At 45.4% G+C, this 22709-nt stretch overlaps 1 protein-coding gene across 4 annotated transcripts in view; it reads left to right on the top strand.

The window, feature by feature from the left end:
* MED27 (mediator complex subunit 27) overlaps positions 1 to 22709 on the top strand; it is a 259915-nt gene that overhangs the window by 153895 nt on the left and 83311 nt on the right. For 3 of the 4 annotated variants that reach the window (XM_073805670.1, XM_019920173.3, XM_073805672.1), the window contains exon 5: positions 17420 to 17527. The exons of the other annotated variant lie outside the window; for it this stretch is intronic. In XM_073805670.1, the coding sequence (XP_073661771.1) occupies positions 17420 to 17527 (108 nt within the window). The remainder of the gene's footprint in view (positions 1 to 17419; positions 17528 to 22709) is intronic. 4 annotated transcript variants of the gene reach the window in all.

Below are 22709 nucleotides of genomic sequence, written 5' to 3'. Positions count from 1 at the left end.
ACCTATGACCCTGACCTCATTAACTTCAGGCACCTGAAGTGCAACCTCGTGACAGTGCTGTGACGCCCGTCTTACTGCCGAAATCCTCCTCCTGATGCTTAGCGGTGCTGTTTTCTCGTTTCATTCCCTCCTTCTGCAGAGCAGGGCTTGGTACCCAAAGGAAGGATCGCTTGCTCACCCTTAATATGGGGAGATAATTTAGAGCACTTAATTTGTGTTGACTCTTTATTGGTGCACTATTGCAATTAAGTTAGATTAATGAAAGGTAAATTCCAGTCTATACATGAAAAAAAAAATCTCTTGTAAAGATCCTAATTAGTGTGTGTGTTTATTTAGCCTCTCATGGCTTAATTGCATCCCATCTTGCTATTTACAAACAGGCATCATTAAAGAATAATGAGTGTGTGAAGAGCATTCATGCTAGCAACAGATGAGGTAACTGGCGCTTGGTGGGGAGAGGGACGGATGGATGGGAAGGCTGCTGGTTTGTAGTATTTTTGAATGAAGGAGAGTGCAAGACGGTCCTTTGAACCAGTCCACGAGGGGAGGACAGAGCAGACATCATGCCAGGCAGCAGCTTGTCCTTTAGCTGCAGAGACCTGGGCTGCTTTTCATTTGCTGCCGCAGTGCAGTCTGGAGAGGTGAACACACGCCCTCACACGGCTGGCTCGTGACCTTAGCCGACCGCATTCAGGTTGAGGCTTTCTTTTCAGCCCCGTGTTGCAGGACATCTGCACCTCAAATCCATGAGCATTCCCTGGGATGCTGAAAAGGCCACCCAAAGTGGGCCTTTCCTCATACAGCTCAGCTCCAATCCCTGCAGCAGCCTTTTTTTTTTTTTTAATATTCAAATATAAAATCAATTGAGAAATAGGTTCATGATATTTCACTGGCACCCCTAATACTTCATTCCAATGTTACATAATTTGCAGTCGTTCCTCAAAGTTACAAAGCAGTTTTATCTTTTTAGATGGATGCTTGATTTACAGTCTATTCTAACCTGGTTTAGGGGTAGGAAAGCCGGGATTCCAGACGGAATAGCAATGAAGCTGAAGGAGGAGAGAACAACCTGGAAGAAGCTAGTCGTCATAATGTCCTCATCATTTGTTGCCTGAGTCTCTGATTCTTGGTGTAGAGTAAGCAATTCTCTAAAATCACTAAGGAGTAAGTGTGGGGGCAAAGGTGGTAAATCTGAGGAGGAAGCGACCTGTAGCCCTGGTTGCCTTTGCTAGTAGGAGTAGGTCTCGGAAAAATCTGCCTCAGTTTCCCCTTATGTTATGGTTATCATTGCAAGCAGTTTTGGGAAGGTGTTCTATATAAATGCAAATTGCCACTATTCAAACTCTATCAAAGCCTTAGATCTCTCTAGGGATTCCTGGGTGAGTTGAAGTCCAGGGTTTAATTTATTTAAAATCAGGTTATAGGAATTCACAGTTTTCAGTACATTTTATGTTTTTCTTCAAAAGAACCTACAGTTTAATTTTAAGCTCCCCTAAACTGAAGCCCAAACCATGTAACGTTTTTCGGTGTTCTAAGACCTGCCTGTATTTAAGGACACAGCCAGCTGCATTATCAAACACAGAAGGACCCAGACAGGCTTGTTTGGTTGTGTCTTTTGTTGCTGTTAAGTTGCAAGTGTTCCATTTTCAGCTCACAGAACTGTGGGGCATATTTTCCCATTCATATTAATTGGATTTTAAAGTGACCTTGACCACGTATTGATTTGAATTAAAATTTTCTACATCAAGGTCAAGTTGGCACATATCCTCCAGTCGAAATATTAACAAGCCAAGCGCTGCCTAACAGGGTATCGACAGGAGTGGAGGTGTAATGGGGTCACATGTGCCAGAGGGCACCGTGGTCCCATTCTAATGCAGGTGGCAAGTGGCAGATCTATGTGGGGATCACCTTCACCTGGACTTGAATCGCCCGTCGATGGGATGGTTCCAGTTTAAGTCCACAGACCCACCTTCTTCCGGGAAGAACACCCCTGAGCTCCTCAGAGCCCAGATGATGCTGCTCAGTTGCGTGGGTTTAGGGTGAGGTTTCAGGTCATCTGAATTCACCCAGACTGCCCTGAAAACGAGGGCCTGAGAAGATCATTCATAAACTTGAACTATCTAGCCCAGACCCCAGCCGTGAGTCCCAGTCTCCAAATTGCCCATTTAACATCTCTCCACTGAGACATTTCAGAAGTGTCTTAGACTTCATAAAAGAGAAGTGGTTTTCCCTGCCCCCTGTTTTACCCCTTTGCTTCCCCATCTTATCTCAGTAAATAGCAAAACCATCTAATTGGTGCTCAAGCCAGAAACCTACAAGCTTCCTTAGTTCCCCCCTTTCTCTCACTTCACAGCCCATCTGTCAGCAAATCCTGTCTTCAATTCCATCTTCGTTCTATCTGAAATCTACTGGCGTCTCACCTCCTCTGCCGCCACAGCCCCAGTCGAAGCTGTCATCGTCCTCTCGTGGTCTCCCTGTTTCTTCTCTTTATCTCTCCACCAAGCAGCCAAGGACATGTTTCTTTAAAGCACACATCAAACCTGTCATTTCTCTGCTGAAAACCCTGCAGCGGCTTCCACTTCACCCCGGATGCAGCTAACCTCTTGTCAGAGCCTCTGCCCTTCATGAGCACGCCAGCCTGCCCTTGCCCGGCGCCTGCCTCTCTCCTGCCCTCCCCACCGGCCTCCTCCTCCTTTCTCGGGTCTTTCCCACCCAGGCCTCTGCCAGGCTCCTCCCATGGCCGGCCGCTGCCCCAGCACCCCGCATGGCCTGGCTTCACCTTACATAATAGGTTTCTACCACATGTGAACCTACCCCCTCACCCAGCTTTATTGCCTTCCTAGCCCCACACAGATGATATATTTTTGTTTCTCTATTGTCTGCTCACCCCCCCAGCAAGAATGCACCCTTCTGAGATGTTTTGTTCACTGCTCCATCTCTAATCCTTAGGCCGAGGCTTGGTACAATAGTGAGTGTCCAAGAAATACTGGAGTGCATTCAGTGAACAAACGAATAATTGAATCATCTGATCTAAATGTCATTTTTTTCGCACATAGGTATTGCCTAAATAATCTCTCTTTGAGCTCTCCCCTTTTTGTTTATTTCCTTTAAAACTCTTGGCAAATTATACATTTTTATTTATATATTTATTTGTTGCCTGTCTCCTGCACCGGGACTGTTAGCTCTCTGAAGCTCTCTTTCGTTTACCTCTGTGTACCTGACGCCTAGCCTGCACATGACATGCGTTGACAAGTACCTGCTGGGTGGACGGAGGGGGAGGACCGGAAAGCAAGCCGTCTGCAGCGCAAGGCAGCTCCAGGCTCCAGGGCATCCGTCTGTCCGTCTGTCTCCCCTCCTCCTTTCCCCAGCACTTCGTTCCTCCGCCCTCTCTCGCTACATGGCCTCCCTCTCAGAGGAGTGCTATTTTCGGTTCCCAGTCTTCTCCATGTTCTCCAGGCCAGATTCTGGAAGGAGGCAGTTTACGTGGTCTAGCCAGTATGGGGAGAACCTTCTGTACCAGACCCAGTTCCTACCCCTGGGCCAACTGGTTCCGCCCAGGAGAGAAAATAGCTGCTTTCCGGGCAGCAGGCATGTCCTGCAAGACGGGAACGTTGAGTGCGGTGGCTTCCTTGCTGCCGTGTTCAGGGCAGGGGACAAGTGAAGGGTGTGTGTGCTGACGGGGATTCCGCATCACATCCCTTAGTAGAAACTTGACGTTTTCAGCATATTGGAGAAAACAATAGTCAGCTTCTCCTTTTGTCAGCTAACCCGTATCCCACTTCATTCTCCCAACATCTTTTTGGAATCTCGATGCCCTATTTTTATACAGGCGTCGTATTCTCCTTTTTCCCAGAGGGGTTTATGTTATATATTTGAATGTATGTTTTATAAATGAAAATGAACTAAATTCTGTTTTGACGGTTTGGGGGATTTTTCGTGACACTGCAAGGGAAACCCTATAAGGTAGCCAGAAACCAAGGTCAGGAAGCACAGTTTTTCTCTGTTGTCTTTTTGCTTCTTTACATTGTGTGTGAATTTTGTTGTTGTTGAGGGGAACATGAAGCCAGATGAGAGCGGATGGCTGTGAGGAAGTTGTTATTTATCGTATGAAATGGAAACTTATTTCTTAATCCGTCCCTGTCATGAAAACGAACTTGGAGGGCTTCACTGGCGGCGCAGTGGTTGAGAGTCCGCCTGCCGATGCAGGGGACACGGGTTCGTGCCCCGGTCCGGAGGATCCCACGTGCCTCGGAGCGGCTGGGCCCGTGAGCCATGGCCGCTGGGCCTGCGCGTCCGGAGCCTGTGCTCCGCAACGGGAGAGGCCACAACAGTGAGAGGCCCGCGTACCACAAAAAAAAAAAAAAGAAAAGAAAAGAAAACGAATTTGGAGAATGAGTAAGACCTCTCTGATGAAACTCCACTCCCACCAGGGCAGTTGTGACTTTTGAAGAGAGGAATGGGTTCAGGAAGATCAGAAGTGCCCAGATTGTTAACTCTGATGGCTCCTTAGGAGATGATGCAAATGTACTCATCAAGGGAATAAGCCACCTAAAGAAAAATGAGCCTATCTTATTAGGCGGCGCGCTTCGTAACTGTTAGAAAGGATTACCGCAGTGGTACAGCAGTTGCTACCACGTAGCGAGTGACAGTAGTGACTCCCCTGGACACTTAATAGCAGTGGTTGCCCAGTCCTTATAAAGGGTTCCATCTTAGAGACGAGGAAGCCAGAGCTCACATGAGTTGGTTTCCCCAGAGCCACGCTGCTTTGTACAGGGCAGAGGCAGAATTTGACCTTGGGTCTCTCAGGCTCCCGAGCCCTGGCCCTCGCCCCCTCCCCATGCTGCCTGTGCCCCATGACAAGGGCAAGGAGGGAGTCACCCGGCATGACCGCGGGTGGCGATAGCGTGCTGGCCATGTTTGAATCACAGTGCTAAGCCCTTCACAAGTCTGGTGTCATTTCCTCCCCACAGTAGCCTTATCCTGGGTCCTACAGGCAAGAGAGCCGGGGCTTAATAGGCCAGGTAACCTGCCGCAAGTCACACAGCCAGGAGGGGGCAGAGCTGAGATCTACACTCAGGTCTTTGCTTCCCCCAGAGTCCTTACACGTAACTCCCGTGCTTGCTTGCCTTGCTGGCAAGTTGATTTTCTAACTTGTTGGTAGCAGAACCTGAAGTCAGCTTATCTGCCGTACTTTAGGTCTTTGTCAAAAGGGAAGATATAATTCACATCTTGAGGCTGTAACAACTTCACGTCTCAAATCTAGCCCATCCATGGGAGTCGCTTTCCAGTTTGATTTTCTCTTTCTTGTATCACACTACGTTGCATTGCATTTTATCAGCAGAGGCGTAACTGAGCCACCCCATTGAGCAAAAAACAGGTGACCTTCAGCGTAGAGGAATTTCAGTTTTATCTTTGATGCTCCCTCCATCTGACCTCTTGGTTTCCAAGTCACGCAGCCCATTTTCTTGTTACGACTGGGTTACTGCCCAGCTCCTCGCACCAGTGACCTCCTCTTCCAGCCATGACAGCGAGTTTATCTTCGCTCCCTCAGCTTGGCCAGCGTTTCAGCCTTTCAGGGTTGGTCTGTCTCCGTTTTCTCTTGGCTATTTCCAGTTTTACAGTTTTCCTAGAAAGAAGCAGCAGCCGGTTTCCCTCTGAACCTCTAGGCCCCAGTCCTTGCTGCTGCAGCTCTGAGAGGCCTGCTGTCAGGAGAACAATTTCGCCCAGCACGATTCTGTCAGGGCTGCACATACCTAGCAGCTGTGCAGAATTCAGAGCGCTCACTTAAAAAAAAAAAAAACCACTAAAAAGACAAAGCAAGTGTGTGAGTGGCATCTTATAGATGAGGTCGAGTACAAAGCCATTTGGGAGGGAAGCCAGGAGCCTTGTGAAGCACAGTTTTGAGCCACTTACCAGAGTTCCAGAAAGTATGGCCGGCAGTTTGAGGATTAGATGGTCCAAGGCTCTGTGGTCGCCGTGTCTTGTGATTTAGAGACGCTGCTGCGGGATCATGGACCGGGCATGAGAAGGGGAAACAGCAAGAGGCAGGCGCCTGGCCCTGTGCAGAAGAGTAGTGACCTTGCCCTCGAAGCTGTGCTAAACCTCAGCTTCCTTCTGTTCAGAGTGAGACTGAGACACCTACCTGCCTGGGCTGTACTGCAGGGCTCTTAGGTAGAGGAGGAAACTACAGCCCCGTGGGCACGCCCCAGTCCTTGTCATAGAGCCGAGGGGGTGTCCGCGTTATTCGGGGGAAGACCCCCCCAGGCGTCAGGGAAAAGCTTGGGGGAACGTGTTTTCCAGGTCACATCTAAGAACATCTCTTGGAGGAATGTTTCATGGGACGTCGTCTGGGGAGTGCGCGTCTATACAGCCAACTCCACCTTTCAAAACGTGGGGTAAAACGGACAGGCGCCCAACCAAGCATGTTCCGACAGCTCAGCGACGCAGCACTCTTCTCCCCAAAACTTCTCAGGTACACGGTGAGCCCCACATGGTAAAGCGCCGTGTACCCCCCTCCAGTTAGTTCAGGCATGTGTCAGTTGTATCACCTCCTTCAAGGTAGGAGCCGTATCTGATACCTCTTAACCTCTCTAGGCTTCAGTTTACCCCTTAGAAAATGGAGGAGTTGGAGAAAATGACTTTTTAAAACTTGCCAGCTCTGAAGTTACATGATCCTCTGAAGTAGTGCCCTTGCCCAGTGCTTCACGTAACACATACACTTATATATTCAATAAATAAGTGCTTACTGGGATCATCCACTTTTTCCTCATCTTTCTTTGTCATTAGTACAGAGAGGAAGGTTCTTGGTTCTGTACTGAGGAAAAACTGTTCCTGAACCTCCTATAGGTGCCTGTCTGCCCCTCTCTCCCTCCCTCCCCACCCCTTTCTAACTACACTTTGAAAAACATCATTTCAAGTACAGCAGGCCCCTTAAGGACACCTACACAGTAAACTTTTACCTTGTTTGTACCTGGAAAATAACATTTGTGGACATGTGTATATATGGTTGGCTTCTTTTTTTTTTTTTAACTGTATCCCTGCCCCAGAAGCAGAGCTCATCCATGCAGCCTTTGTCTGAGTGACAGATAGTGTGCTCCCCACTTCACCTCCCACACACGTGCTTTACGCCGGGCCAGGGGGTGCTGTGTCCAGTCCAGGTTCCTCGTGCAGATGAGCCTTTGGTCAGCTCGCCTCCGCTGCATCCTAGACACAGCTATTGCTCAGGCTCAGGGTGCCTTCTCCCTGCACAAGCCCAGGGGAGTGAGGTGGCAAGCGGTCAGCTTCTCCCACCTTCCAAGCTCACCTGGTCTGCCAGTGTAAATAACGTCTCAACTACCAGATTTGTCACGTTTGCGTTGGATAGCAGTCAGCAGCAGAGCAGAATGAAATACGTTTGCTATTCTCCTCCACTTGCCTCCCACTTTGCGACTTGCCTCGCCGTAGTGAACTAGAAATTCTCCCAATGCCATACAGCTTGGTAGGCGACTGCCGTAGAACAGATAAGACCGCTGACGCAGCCCCCACAAGGGGATGGGCTGTGACAGCATCTCTAAGGGCACTTCCTGAAAGGGTGACGGCCGGCTGGGTGGTCCAGCCCAGCGGCTTCCTTTCCAAGCGCTCCTTGGTCCCCGTTGGGGAAGCACAGTGCACCCCTAGACTCTTCACAACTTGCCATCTGGACACACGGGGACAGACGCGGAGGTAGTGAGTGACCTGCTCAGTGTGGAAGAAGGGTTACCTTGGCAACGGCAAGCCCGCTTCGGTACCAGATGCATTAGCTTTATTTGTGGGATCCCATAGCAGTTGTGGTCCCGTCTCTGGGCGTTTTGCTCCAGCCATGGCCAGCACTGGCTAGTTTGTAGAACGGTGTCTGTTGGTCTGTATATGGTGCACCGCCGGATCAGTCTACCAAAACTCCAAGGTCACTGCAACCTGCTGCATCCAGATACGAACTGGCACAGTCCAGATACATAAGGATCTGAATCATTATAGGGTGACGTGCGAGCTGGGAAGAGCACACGTGAAGCTCCATCTGAGGGCAGGGCTCGAAGGGCTCACAGGACCCTCTCCACCGCACCACCTCTGAGGAGAACGAAGGCTGATGGCCCGCGGCCGCGTGTCTCCCACGGATCGTCGTCGCACTTCATTCCTCAGCGGGCCGCTCCGCGTCTTGCGGCTGTGCGAGCAGGCACGAGAGGTGGCCCGACTTGCCCTTGGTCACCCTGCCTGTAAGGGACAGGTGTGGCACGGAGTCCCAGTGCGCTTGACCTTCACAGTAAATGGCCTCTTCTGGGAGTCCGCAAGATCAGCCTTCGTGGCAGCTTCGGGCCCTCCCCATACCGCCTGCACCTCAGGCTCGCAGACTCTCAGCAGTCATTCAACAGGAACACATTTTTGTTCATACTTCAGGGCCTGCACAACTGTCACCCACTCTCTGCAGTGTCCCTTTAGCCCCAGGTGTGACAGCAGAAAGGCAAATTAGCATAGGCGGCAATTTCACTGGACCGGAGGCAGCAGCCCTTCCGGTTCCAGCTTTGATGTTAGCTGGCTTCAAATCATTTCGCCTCTGTGAAGTCCAGACAAGGTTTTGGGCTGAGTAGCAATAGCTGCCCCTGGGAACCAGGCCCCGCGCCACACCCCTCACCAGGCGCCTTGTCTCCTTGACTCCTCGCGGTCATTATCTCCATTAGCTGGAGGAAAGTGATGTTCACAGAAGGTAAGTAACTGGGCCAAGCTTTCCAGTAGCAGAGCCGAGACCCAATTCCAAATGCACCTGATTCCAAAGCCTCGAAATGTTAAGCTTCAAAATTGTGTATGCAGTTTCCTTATGACCATGTTAAAAATTCAAAAAGCCATAACTGTGCATATTCAATCCAGTTGAGTACCAGGGTCCTTTCTGGCTCTATAAAAAATAAGAATTGACAAACTTCATAGACCTTGACGAGTTCAAGAGATAACAAAAGTAAACCAGAGCCAGACTTCATAGCACTGAGTGTCCATAAACTAGCGCAGCCCGGGATAGACACAAGCTGGAGGGGTGTTCTTGGTGAGCCTGCCTGGCTCATGCACCTTCCCTGATAGCGTGAAGCCACAGCGCACGAGGCGGGGCATGGAGAACCAGCCTATCCCAGGACTCCAGAGCAAACCGGGCAGGAGGGGTGGGGGGGAGGCATGACGGGCTGAGGGTGGAGGGCAGAGGTGTGAAATATGATGGGGGGGCAGGAGTAGGGGGGGCCATATGACTGCGGAGTATCGTATTTTTTTATTAGAAAAGAAGTTGAAACGCTTAAACCTCAATACATAAATGAATGTAGGATAAGAAAAAAAGGGGGAAAGGAAAAACTATCCTAATCCAGATTCATAGCATGAAAAACAAAAAATTTAACCTATCAAAAAATGATTTGCCCCTTGCTCTGGTCGCGCTCTTGAAATACCATTTCCCACTGGAAGGAGCCAGAGTTGCTTGAGGAGGTGGCTGATTCATGACCTCAGGTGGGAACCGTACAGGACAGGCCTGGGTTATCATATACCAGACAGCAAGGAAGCCACCACAGAGACTAGGGTTACGACGAAAGGATTCAGCCTCAAGTAGATGCCTACCAGCCACAGACAGAACATTCGAGCGTCCGTAAGAAGAACAATGGCATCAGACAAAAATATATCAAATATGTTTCACTCTTTGAGTTTATAATAATGTTAAGGGAAAAAAACTAAGCCATCTACATTGGAAGTGAACTAGTGAAACAGTGCGTTGTTTGAAAACTGGTATGTGTATAACTGAATCACTTTGCTGTACACCTGAAAGTAACACAGCATTGTCAATCAACTATACTCCAATATAAAATTAAAAGTTTAAAAAAAGAAAGCTGGTAAATAAATGGAAAGAATTGAGCATTTATCTTCTCTCACACATATAATAAATTCTACCGCTGGGTAACCAGTTAGTAGATAGGGGAAGTTTTTCTTTATAAAAGTGTTCCAGCTAATAAATGAAGGCTGTTGATCTCATTGGAATACGACCGTCTGTAACCCCTGGTGAATTTAATGGGTCATCATCTGCCAGCATCACGAACTGAGACCCCTGACCTCACATGCCTCCTGTCGGTAGTCTGTGACACCCCTGTGAAGTAGTCTTGCCAAAAAAAAAAATCAAGCCTGAATCTCATCTAGTTACCAATTTACAGGAAGTACAGAGTAAGGAGTAACATGTACACCACCGGGACGCCATCTGCAAAATCCAGACTGTGGAAAACTCTATAGCAAAAATGACCCAGTTTCTTCAGCAAATAGCATGGGGAGAGGGGATAGAGAGAGGGATACCTTTAGTTTAGGAGAGACTTATGAGATAGGTCAGCCAGTTCCACTGTGTGGACCATACTCAGATCCTGATACAAGCAAATTTTCTTTTTTAATGTGGCATTTATGAGACTGTTGGAAATGAACACTGACCAACTGCAGGTTCGATAACACTGGAGAATTCCTGTTGTTGTTTTAGATGTGGAGTGGCAGCATGGCTATGTTTTTTTTGTTTTCAGAGCCCTTATCTTTTAGAGATACAGACTGAAATATTTACAGATAAAACGAGACCATGGCTGTTATTTGTTTCAAAATAATTCAGGAAGGGAAAAGTAGGTGAGGGTGTAGGTAAAACAAAGATCTGCCCGAGACTTGTAGCTGTTGACATTGGGATGGGTCCATGGGGGTTCTTTACACTATTTCATTTACTTCTGTATATGTTTTTTTAAGTCTTCCATAATGAAAGGTTTAAAGAAGGTAATTAAGTCGGTACTTCTGGGAGGGGGTGGATTTTATTTTGTTTTGTTTTGATTTAATAACACCCACTGCTGATAAGAGTGGGGTGCTGACAATACTGTTCTTAACCCTTCTGGTAGATTGTATCAAAAGCCTTAACAATATTTGTACTGTTTGCCCCAGTAATTACAATTCTACCAATCTATCCTCAGGAAGTAATACCAAATGCAGCAAAAATTTGGTGAACAAAAGGGCACATTGAATACTAACAGCCATAAAAGGGGAAATCGACAGTAACACATTCATAGTAGGGGACTTTAACACCCCACTTTCACCCATGGACAGATCATCCAAAATGAAAATAAATAAGGAAACACAAGCTTTAAATGATACATTAAACAAGATGGACTTAATTGATATTTATAGGACACTCCATCCAAAAACAACAGAATACACATTTTTCTCAAGTGCCCATGGAACATTCTCCAGGATAGATCATATCTTAGGTCACAAATCAAGCCTTGGTAAATTTAAGAAAATTGAAATTGTATCAAGTATCTTTTCTGACCACAACGCCATGAGACTAGATATCAATTACAGGAAAAGATCTGTAAAAAATACAAACACATGGAGGCTAAACAATACACTACTTAATAATGAAGTGATCACTGAAGAAATCAAAGAGGAAATCAAAAAATACCTAGAAACAAATGACAATGGTGACACAACGACCCAAAACCTGTGGGATGCAGCAAAAGCAGTTCTAAGGGGGAAGTTTATAGCAATACAAGCCCACCTTAAGAAGCAGGAAACATCTCGAATAAACAACCTAACCTTGCACCTCAAGCAATTAGAGAAAGAAGAACAAAAAAACCCCAAAGTTAGCAGGAGGAAAGAAATCATAAAAATCAGATCAGAAATAAATGAAAAAGAAATGAAGGAAACGATAGCAAAGATCAATAAAACTAAAAGCTGGTTCTTTGAAAGGATAAACAAAATTGATAAACCATTAGCTAGACTCATCAAGAAAAAAAGGGAGAAGACTCAAATCAATAGAATTAGAAATGAAAAAGGAGAAGTAACAACTGACACTGCAGAAATACAAAAGATCATGAGAGATTACTACAAGCAACTCTATGCCAATAAAATGGACAACCTGGAAGAAATGGACAAATTCTTAGAAAGGCACAACCTGCCAAGACTGAATCAGGAAGAAATAGAAAATATGAACAGACCAATCACAAGCACTGAAATTGAAACTGTGATTAAAAATCTTCCAACAAGCAAAAGCCCAGGACCAGATGGCTTCACAGGCGAATTCTATCAAACATTTAGAGAAGAGCTATCACCTATCCTTCTCAGACTCTTCCAAAATATAGCAGAGGGAGGAACACTCCCCAACTCATTCTACGAGGCCACCATCACCCTGATACCAAAACCAGAGAAGGATGTCACAAAGAAAGAAAACTACAGGCCAATATCACTGATGAACATAGATGCAAAGATCCTCAACAAAATACTAGCAAACAGAATCCAACAGCACATTAAACGGACCATACACCATGATCAAGTGGGGTTTATTCCAGGAATGCAAGGATTCTTCAATATACGCAAATCAATCAACGTGATACACCATATTAACAAATTGAAGGAGAAAAACCATATGATCATCTCAATAGATGCAGAGAAAGCTTTTGACAAAATTCAACACCCATTTATGATAAAAACCCTGCAGAAAGTAGGCATAGAGGGAACTTTCCTCAACATAATAAAGGCCATATATGACAAGCCCACAGCAAACATCATCCTCAATGGTGAAAAACTGAAAGCATTTCCACTAAGATCAGGAACAAGACAAGGTTGCCCACTCTCACCACTCTTATTCAACATAGTTTTGGAAGTTTTAGCCACAGCAATCAGAGAAGAAAAGGAAATAAAAGGAATCCAAATCGGAAAAGAAGAAGTAAAGCTGTCACTGTTTGCAGATGACATGATCCTATACATAGAGAACCCTAAAGATGCTACCAGAAAACTACTAGAGCTAATCAATGAATTTGGTAAAGTTGCAGGATACAAAATTAATGCACAGAAATCTCTGGCATTCCTATACACTAATGATGAAAAATCTGAAAGTGAAATCAAGAAAACACTCCCATTTACTATTGCAACAAAAAGAATAAAATACCTAGGAATAAACCTACCTAAGGTGACAAAAGACCTGTATGCAGAAAATTATAAGACACTGATGAAAGAAATTAAAGATGATACAAATAGATGGAGAGATACACCATGTTCTTGGATTGGAAGAATCAACATTGTGAAAATGACTCTACTACCCAAAGCAATCTACAGATTCAATGCAATCCCTATGAAACTACCACTGGCATTTTTCACAGAACTAGAACAAAAAATTTCACAATTTGTATGGAAACACAAAAGACCCCGAATAGCCAAAGCAATCTTGAGAACGAAAAATGGAGCTGGAGGAATCAGGCTTCCTGACTTCAGACTATACTACAAAGCTACAGTAATCAAGACAGTATGGTACTGGCACAAAAACAGAAATATAGATCAATGGAACAGGATAGAAAGCCCAGAGATAAACCCACGCACATATGGTCACCTTATCTTTGACAAAGGAGGCAGAAATGTACAGTGGAGAAAGGACAGCCTATTCAATAAGTGGTGCTGGGAAAACTGGACAGCTACATGTAAAAGTATGAGATTAGATCACTCCCTAACACCATACACAAAAATAAGCTCAAAATGGATTAAAGACCTAAATGTAAGGCCAGAAACTATCAAACTCTTAGAGGAAAACATAGGCAGAACACTCTATGACATATATCACAGCAAGGTCCTTTTTGACCCACCTCCTAGAGAAATGGAAATAAAAACAAAAGTAAACAAATGGGACCTAATGAAACTTAAAAGCTTTTGCACAGCAAAGGAAACCATAAAGAAGACAAAAAGACAACCCTCAGAATGGGAGAAAATATTTACAAATGAAGCAACTGACAAAGGATTAATCTCCAAAATTTACAAGCAGCTCATGCAGCTTAATAACAAAAAACAAACAACCCAATCCAAAAATGGGCAGAAGACCTAAATAGACATTTCTCCAAAGAAGATATACAGAGTGCCAACAAACACATGAAAGAATGCTCAACATCACTAATCATTAGAGAAATGCAAATCAAAACGACAATGAGATATCATCTCACACCAGTCAGAATGGCCATCATCAAAAAATCTAGAAACAACAAATGCTGGAGAGGGTGTGGAGAAAAGGGAACCCTCTTACACTGTTGGTGGGAATGTAAATTGATACAGCCACTGTGGAGAACAGTATGGAGGTTCCTTAAAAAGCTACAAATAGAACTACCATATGACCCAGCAATCCCACTACTGGGCATATACCCTGAGAAAACCATAATTCAAAAAGAGTCATGTACCAAAATGTTCATTGCAGCTCTATTTACAATAGCCCAGAGATGGAAACAACCTAAGTGTCCATCATCGGATGAATGGATAAAGAAGATGTGGCACATATATACAATGGAATATTACTCAGCCATAAAAAGAGATGAAATTGAGCTATTTGTAATGAGGTGGATAGACCTAGAGTCTGTCATACAGAGTGAAGTAAGTCAGAAAGAGAGAGACAAATACCGTATGCTAACACATATATATGGAATTTAAGAAAAAAAAAATGTCATGAAAAACCTAGGGGTGAAACAGGAATAAAGACACAGACTTACTAGAGAATGGACTTGAGGCTGTGGGGAGGGGGAAGGGTGAACGGTGACAAAGCGATAAAGAGGCATGGACATATATACACTACTAAATGTAGGGTAGATAGCTAGTGGGAGGCGGCCGCATAGCACAGGGAGATCAGCTCGGTGCTTTGTGACCGCCTGGAGGGGTGGGATAGGGAGGGTGGGAGGGAGGGAGACGCAAGCGGGAAGAGATATGGGAACATATGTGTATATATAACTGATTCATTTTGTTGTGAAGCTGAAACTAACATACCATTGTAAAGCAATTATACTCCAATAAAGATGTTTAAAAAAAAAAAAAAAGGGCACATTGCAGCCTAATATTAATATTAGGGAAAATTTGGAAGCAGCTAATGTCCAGCAATAGGTGAATGGTTAAAGAAATTATAGTATAGCCACTCAGTAGAATGCCAGGCCACGTGCAATGCCAGTTTTGAAGACTACACAGCAGTATGGAATGATGCTTACCTCATAATTTTAAATAAAATTTTGACTTGAAATTATATGTTTAGTTTCCATTATAAACGTGAAAAATTCAAAAACCGTGCATCTTTGATAGTAAAAAGATTAAAAGGAAGCACCCCAAAATGTTAAAGTGGTGATTAGCTTTGGACGGAAAGTCTATAAACAATTATTTTATTCCCTTTTTCTCTAGTTTTAGATTTTTCCATAATAAGCACTTATTAACTATTTTACTATTAACTTTAAAATACCAAAAATCACTTATAAAAACAAAAAAAATTAAATATAACATTTCTAGTATCTTTAGTGTGGTTTTTTTTTTTTTCCTATTTATTTATTTATTTTTGGCCATGTTGGGTCTTTGTTTCTGTGCGAGGGCTTTCTCTAGTTGCGGCGAGCGGGGGCCACTCTTCATCGCGGTGCGTGGGCCTCTTACTGTCGCGGCCTCTCTTGTTGTGGAGCACAGGCTCCAGACGCGCAGCCTCAGTAGTTGTGGCTCACGGGCCCAGTTGCTCCACAGCATGTGGGATCTTCCCAGACCAGAGCTCGAACGACCCGTGTCCCCTACATTGGCAGGCAGATTCTCAACCACTGTGCCACCAGGGAAGCCCTGTTTTTTTTTTTTTTTTAATTTCATTTTAAGAAGCTTGAGAAATTCCTAAGGGAATTTATCAGTTAAAGTCAGCTAGATTTTGTTTCTTTTAAGGAAACAATTGCTTAGTTATCTACGCTTTTTAGCAAAGAGAGTTAAAATATGTTAGAAAATGGTGGCACTGTTGGACGGGGTATGTTGGACCTTCACTGTAACCCAGCGAGGGGCTGTTAATTTCGGTGCTTATGACTGCCGGAACTGTAACTGGGTTCCTCTCCCTCCCTTGCTTCCTTCCAAGACTGCATGTAAACTAGAGACAGAGTTTCTGTTACTACCTTGCAGGTTTACTGGCATCCTTAAATAGTGATCTCCAGTTATGCAAGAAATGACCTATTAAATGTTACATGGTATAGCAATATTTAAAAGTACTATCCAGAAATAAGGTGCTTTTAACACTCTCTTAAATGTCAATAAGCACGGCATATCTTTTTCTTACCCCGTTTATATTCTGTACTAATTGGGGCATATAGAAATAGAGATCAACTCAGCACTAGACGTTATTGAAGGAGCTAGGTATTAGTAATGTTCACTGACACCCAGGACTGATCAAGAAGAGAAGACCGTTGTTGTTTTGAACAGTAGGTTAAGAACTGTAAGGAAAGGATGGTTGAAGGTGGCGTCCCGAGAATGGCCTGCTGCTTGAGTTGCAGGATTCGGGTTGCTGCTTGGGGCAGAGACTCTTGTCTGAGCCCAGCAGGACTCCTTTTAGCCAGTTCTGTGATGTCAGAGCCTCATGGACCAACCCAGACAGTGGGCCTTGGGTTGGGTCCTTTGAGTCTGCTTTTAGGATCTCATCTAGGAAATGAAAGAGGAGGCTTGACAAAGCATCAGAAGGGTTTCGTGAGCCCCGAAAAGAGAAGAAGGCGCCGTTTCTATCCTGAAGGCTGAGCCTCTTCAGCAAGCCCAGCAGGTCACTTCTTCCCTGGCATGTGTGAAACTGCACTCTTTTTAGGTTTTTTGTTTGTTTGTTTGTTTTTAATCTATAACATGTGCTTAGGTTCTGAGAGAGTAAAAGCACTTAAATGTATTTACAGGATCATGTTCCTTTTTGGAGATAAAATTCAGCTACTTTTCGTTTACCTTCAGAACTGCTCCACTTTTTACCAGCTGTTAAAAATAGATAGTCCAGGGATTTCCCTGGTGGTACAGTGGCTAAGACTCCGTGCCCCCAGTGCAAGGGACCTGGGTTCGATCCCTGGTCAGGGAACTAGATCCCACATGCCGCAACTAAAAAAGATCCCTCGTGCCGCAACGAAGATCCCACACAGCCAAATAAATATTAAAAACAAAATGGATAGTTCAACCAGGGGATATCTGGTGCCTGTCTTTCACCCCTCTACTGTACTCTCTGCATAGTCTATGGGTGTACATAGGCTCACGACATAATATGAAAACAAATGTGCTCTAACTCCTAGAAGGCCAGAATTGTAGGATAGTCTTTGAAGAAGGTAATCTTAAGACAGGAAAAAAAAAAAAAGGGAAACTTACTTTATCCAGCAGATAGTAAACATTTGGAAATTATCCTGAGAGTTTCTAAGCCAATATTATAAATAAATTCAGGGTAGTTAGATGAATTGGGACCTGCGCCACCTTAAACGCCTTAGGAGGCTGGCACAAGGCGCGACCACCGCGTCTTTCCTCCGAGTGTCCACTGGTGTGTCTCTCAGGAACAGGAGGAGAGGTGATCCTCTCTTCTTCTCATTGTCTCGCCCAATTCATGTGATTTGCATGTTCCAATGTAAGCATTCCTGCTTGTACACGTGTGTTTTGACAGGTGACCTTGGGAAAGGTGTTGAAAGTGATCGTTGTCATGCGGAGCCTGTTCATTGATCGAACGATAGTAAAGGGGTATAATGAAAACGTCCACACGGAGGATGGCAAGGTAAGCATTCTGGAGTCTTTGGTTTTTTCCTTTATTTTCTGTATCCCAGAACAAAGGTAATAGAGTCCCAGGTGAATGACATTAAACACTAGCAATCACAGCTGTATCAGTATGAAGCTGAACACTTTACAAAAAACATTTCTCTCTCTCCCCTTGCATTTTTCATCAAGCTTCTGCTTTTTCCTTTAAGCCTGTTACCCTTAGTTGAATTTCTAATTTATCACCTTAGACCCCCAGTTGCCTCATTAAATGTGTCTTCTGAGGAAATGAATTTCTTTCTTCCTTTCTTTTCTTTCCCTTCTTTTTCTTTTTTCTTTTTTTTTGCCTAGTCGCACAGCACATCAATAGCCCAGGGTTCAGCATTTTGCTTTTCCTAGAACCATGAGGAAAATTCAAGTTAATGTGACACACAACCTGATAATGATCATTTTCCTTGAAACTAGCAAGGAGCCCCCCGAAGTTGGTTATCCATAGCAGTCCATATTGAATACTGTAATTGAAAAAAGATGAGTTATTCCCAGGAGTGATTTGTTTCATGCGAAGTTCACCCACGTGAACCCCTAATTTCTCTTCTCCATATGGAGATGCAGAGAGCACCAGAAGATGCTAATGGGAGTCGACAGCCTTCATTTGTGTTTGCTTCCAGAGCGTAATGAGCCTTCTGCCAGAGATACCCACCCAGATACACCCTGGTCACTTCCTGACACTAAGCCTGCATCTTCACCTCTCCCTGGAGCTTTCCCTTCTCTTCATGAATCCCGTTAAAATTTAAAAGTTTGTTTGTACCAGCACTTACCACCCAACGGCCACATTATAATGAGGATAGACTGTTCTCCAAAAACAGGGGACAAATGTAGCTTAGCACATAAGAGTGTGTTATATAAAAGGTGTGACCCATAAAGTGGGTCTGTAGTTTGGGATTGTAAAGTGGGTTTGTATTTTGAACAAGTAACCCAGCATTTCGAATGTCCACATTCCACTTGAGTGTTGTCACCATGGGAAGCTACTCTTACTCCCAGGTCCCTGCAGAGTTCTCATACATCTCCCCATTGAGAGAAGAGCAGTCCTCCAGGGAAGCTTTCCTTTTTCCTTTTGGAAAAACCAAAGTGTCTTTGGAGCAAGTGTGGAGAATAAAACAGATAATTGGGGCAAGTGTGATCTGTTGTGTATGTGACTCAGAAACTCAGATGGCGATTCTAGACGAGAAATTCCAAACTCCTTCGCAGCAGCAGAGGCAAGGCTGGGGCGGTGGAGACCCTCGCCAAGAGCCCGAGTCAGTGGTCATCTAGAGACAGGGTTCTTGTTGCCTCTGTTCAAGATTTACAACTTTATAGTCACCCCTGCTTTGAAACACGCCCTTACTCTCCAAGGACTTACAAGTGACTTGGGGATATAAAGAATAAATACATAAAGCTAGATACTAATAATGACCATGCTGTAAGAGACGCCAAATGCAGGGCGCCAGTGAGGCACACTCTGCGTGGAGATTCTCAGGAGTGGAGGTTTACCTGAGTTGAAATGTCAGCATCAATCTTGAACATGGTATTTATTTAACTGCCCCATACCGAAAGTGTCCGAAATAACACAAGCGGTTTGCCACCTAGTTAATAGTCAATAAATGATTAGTATTATTTTTATTCTGCACTTAAAACAAGGGAATTAGAAAATAGTCTCACGTGTATTCTTCTAGAATTTCTCTCTGATTACTCCTCCTCAGCTGCTATGGGTAGTTCCTTTCCTCCCATCTACCCCCTTGACTCCCAGATTACTGGGGGTTCTCTTCCCCCTCCTCTCATGCCCCTTGGCCATTCTTACATGTACCCCTGTGGTTGCACGTGTCCCCCGCACAGGGATCACTCCTGATTTGTGTCGAGGTCAGACCTCTCCTCCCCAGATGGACCTCAAGTTCAGCCTGTCCAAAATCAACCTCAGCTTCCCTCAGCTGGTCCTTCTCCAGGGTGACTGTACCACCACTGCTCAGGCCTTCCTTCCGCTGTCTCCATATGGAGTCTGATAGTGGGTCCTGGCGAGTCTCCCTCTTTATCCCTCCCGCTGGGCCCCTCCCATCCATCTTCACTCCTCGCTTCTCCTCTCTCCGCTGAGTCGCTGCACCAGCCTCCTCACTTCCAGTCTGCAGTCCTGCTTCCCTCCGCCGTCTCTCCTTCACCTGGCCTCCAGAGCCGTCTTCCTGAAATACACAGCCAAGGGGATGATTTCTTGCTTTCTGCCATGTCCCCGTTGCCCAAAGCAGCAACGTGGGATATTAGTAGATGGTAGGCACAAAGCAATCCATGATCAAAAAAGTTTGAGAAACGCTGGGTTAGAGAAAGTTCAGTAGGATTCTTTCTTTGCTGTGGAAATTCTTAAGCACGTAGTTTGCCTAAGTGCCTGGGAATCTCCCAAGAGGGGCACATCGTATGCAGTCTTTTCCCAGCTAATTTGACCATCCATCTTTTTCCTTCCTTTATTCTTGGAGCATATTGTGACACCGGTGTTAGGCGAAACACACTTCCGAAAACTCTGGCTTGTAGAATAAAATCCAGACCCCTTAGCAAGGCATGGAAATGCCCAGTGGTCTGGCCTCTGCCTGCCTTTGCGACCTCATCTGCCGTCACTCTACATACATTTCGTCTTTTACTATCCAGCCTTTTGTGCCACTTGTGGCTCCCAGAACGTGCCAGATTCTTGCCCACGCTTGCACCTGTGCTCTGTGCCCTTGACCTGGGACGCTTGCCCCCTCCCGTCCACCTGGCGCGCTTACCGGCTTTACACTGGCTGAGCGCTCTGTCCCTTCTCATCCGGCCCCCATTTTCCCAGAGGCCTCTTCTGTGAGCACGGGCTCTGGAGATGGCAGGCCTGGGTTTGCCTCTACTCACAGTACAAGTGATCGTCATCCACTCGAACCTCCGTGGCATTTTGAACAGTCTTCCTCTGGTACTAGGATCAGTCCGTCCTGATTATTTGTTGCATGTCTGTCTTGCAGTTAATGAATATTCTAGCGTCCTCCATGTTTGGTCTGGTAGACATTGTGCGAAACAGACCTTGCCTCCAGTGGTTATGGAACCGTAGGTACCACTGTTAGACTCATCTTCCAGACAAGGAAACTGAGACCCAGCATGGTAAAATGACTTGCCTACAGTCACTCACTGAGCCAGGTCCCAAACCTCCATCTGCCAGGGGCTCCTCGAGGGTCCAGGCTCTGTCCCGAGACTCTCTCCCTCCTGTGGATATACCTCAGTGCCTAAAACACAGTAGAATAATAGTGTGTGGGAGGGGGTAATGAAAAAGCCTCCTGGGGATGTGAAGATGCTTTAGGTGGGATGGAAGAATGGAGAATCAGAAATGAGAGCCGGAAGAAAAAAAGAAATGAGAGACGGGCACTAGACGGAGCACCAGGGAGTGAAGTCGTAAATAAAGAATAAAGGAAGCACGCACATGCACACGGGTCGTGGCTCCCTGATGAGGGATTAGCGTGGGTTCTCTGTTCACCAGAAGGAAAGTGAGTGTGTGTCTGGGAGCCTGCATTCTGAGTCGTATCGCAAAGGTGGTACAGGAGACCTCTTGCTTCCTTTCACAGCTGCATACATTGGCCTAGAGATAAGCAGGGACCCTAAAAGCAGGAAGAGCACGATTAGGAGGACTGAGTCCACTTGTTCTTGTTGTTGTTGTTTGTTGTTGTTTTTTAAAATATTTATTTTGTTGCGCTAGGTCTTAGTTGCGGAACCTGGGCTCCTTAGTTGTGGCATGCATGTGGGATCTAGTTCCCTAACCAGGGATCGAACCCCGGCCCCCTGCACTGGGAGCTCGGAGTCCCAACCACTGCGCCACCAGGGAAGTCCCCACTTGTTTGTTGTTTTAAAGGCACATTTACCGCATTTGTCAGAGAAGCTCGCCCAGAATCTAAGCCCAGCCAATTCGATGCACCCCTTTTTTTCAGAGTACCTTACAAATGATAAAAATAAAGTTGTGCAGCCATTATTAGTGTTCTCTTTTTAGTACTGATACTGGTATATGTGAACTTACACATTTATCTACATACAAGCATTAGTGCAATTAACGTGTTGGCCCGTCTGGCACATCCCAAATAAAATGCAGGTTTGGAAGGAGCCTTCGGAGCCTGAGGTGTGGTCTAAGAACACATTGCCTGCGGCTCTGCTGTTGCAGAGGTGCAGCCCTGCATTTGCTGAGCTGGTGCCTAAGCGCTTGCCTGGGGGTGGATCGCTGCCCTGACGCACTAGGTGTGGCTGGGAAAGCCTCGCCTCGGCTTCAGGGTCTGAACTGCGAATTCCTCCTGCCTGTGCAGGTGTCTGTCTTCTTCCAAACCGAAAGCAACCAGCTTCTGAAAGGGTTCTTAGCCCTGTTGTTACAAGAGTGGCCCCACGCCACCCCGATTTCCAGCTCTGGCAGGTTTTCCCCCCATTAGAATCCCAGCAAGCCTGTCCCTCACTTTGCACTAACAGCCACGGCCTCTACCCTGATCATCCTGCGTCTTTACCTGTGATGCATATTTTTGATGCCAAGCGCCAGCAGACTAATTCCTCAAACAAAATATAAAAATGCTGTTAAGACTTACCACCCTACTCTTCATTGTCATCAGGGAGGAGCAAAGAGCCATGACTCAGCATGTTGAATACCTGGCCATTGTCCTGACTTTACACCAGTCAGACTTAGCTGAAAAATATAAGTGTCTCGGTTGAATTTATCTTATTAGGGGATTTAGGTTATGTTAATGCTACAGCTTCATTAATTATCCCATATCAATTTTAAAAAGGCCGCTTTTAGCCTCCTAGCACAAGAGAGGAAAAGAAATGGTGGTATCAAAGGGAACCTTCAAAGACAGCCAGAGCTGCCTCCAGGGTAATTTCTGATCCCCGCATTCTTCCCACTTCAGAGTTGTGTGTGTGTGTGTTTGGGTCGAGGCGGTTGGGGGAAGAAGCTTGAATCTGATTCCTCTAATAAGTGTTGGCATCAGCCCCATTTGATATTAGTTGCAGGGAACATTTTGATTTGTTACAGCCTTTGAAATTGTTCAGACAACCTTCAGAAAAATGGCCTCTTGTTACTTATGGGGAAGGGGAATCCGGTTTAATTCATATGCAGAGGATGCCCTGAAATTGTGCTTTCAGCAGTTTTTTAGTAACAAGTGCATGTCCTGATTGAAAGTGAAAAGTTGAAGAAGAAC

The sequence above is a fragment of the Tursiops truncatus genome, chromosome 6 (assembly GCF_011762595.2).
Source record: "Tursiops truncatus isolate mTurTru1 chromosome 6, mTurTru1.mat.Y, whole genome shotgun sequence".
NCBI lineage: Eukaryota > Metazoa > Chordata > Mammalia > Artiodactyla > Delphinidae > Tursiops > Tursiops truncatus.
Note: the sequence above shows the minus strand (reverse complement) of the source record. Positions and strands in the feature narration are given on the sequence as shown.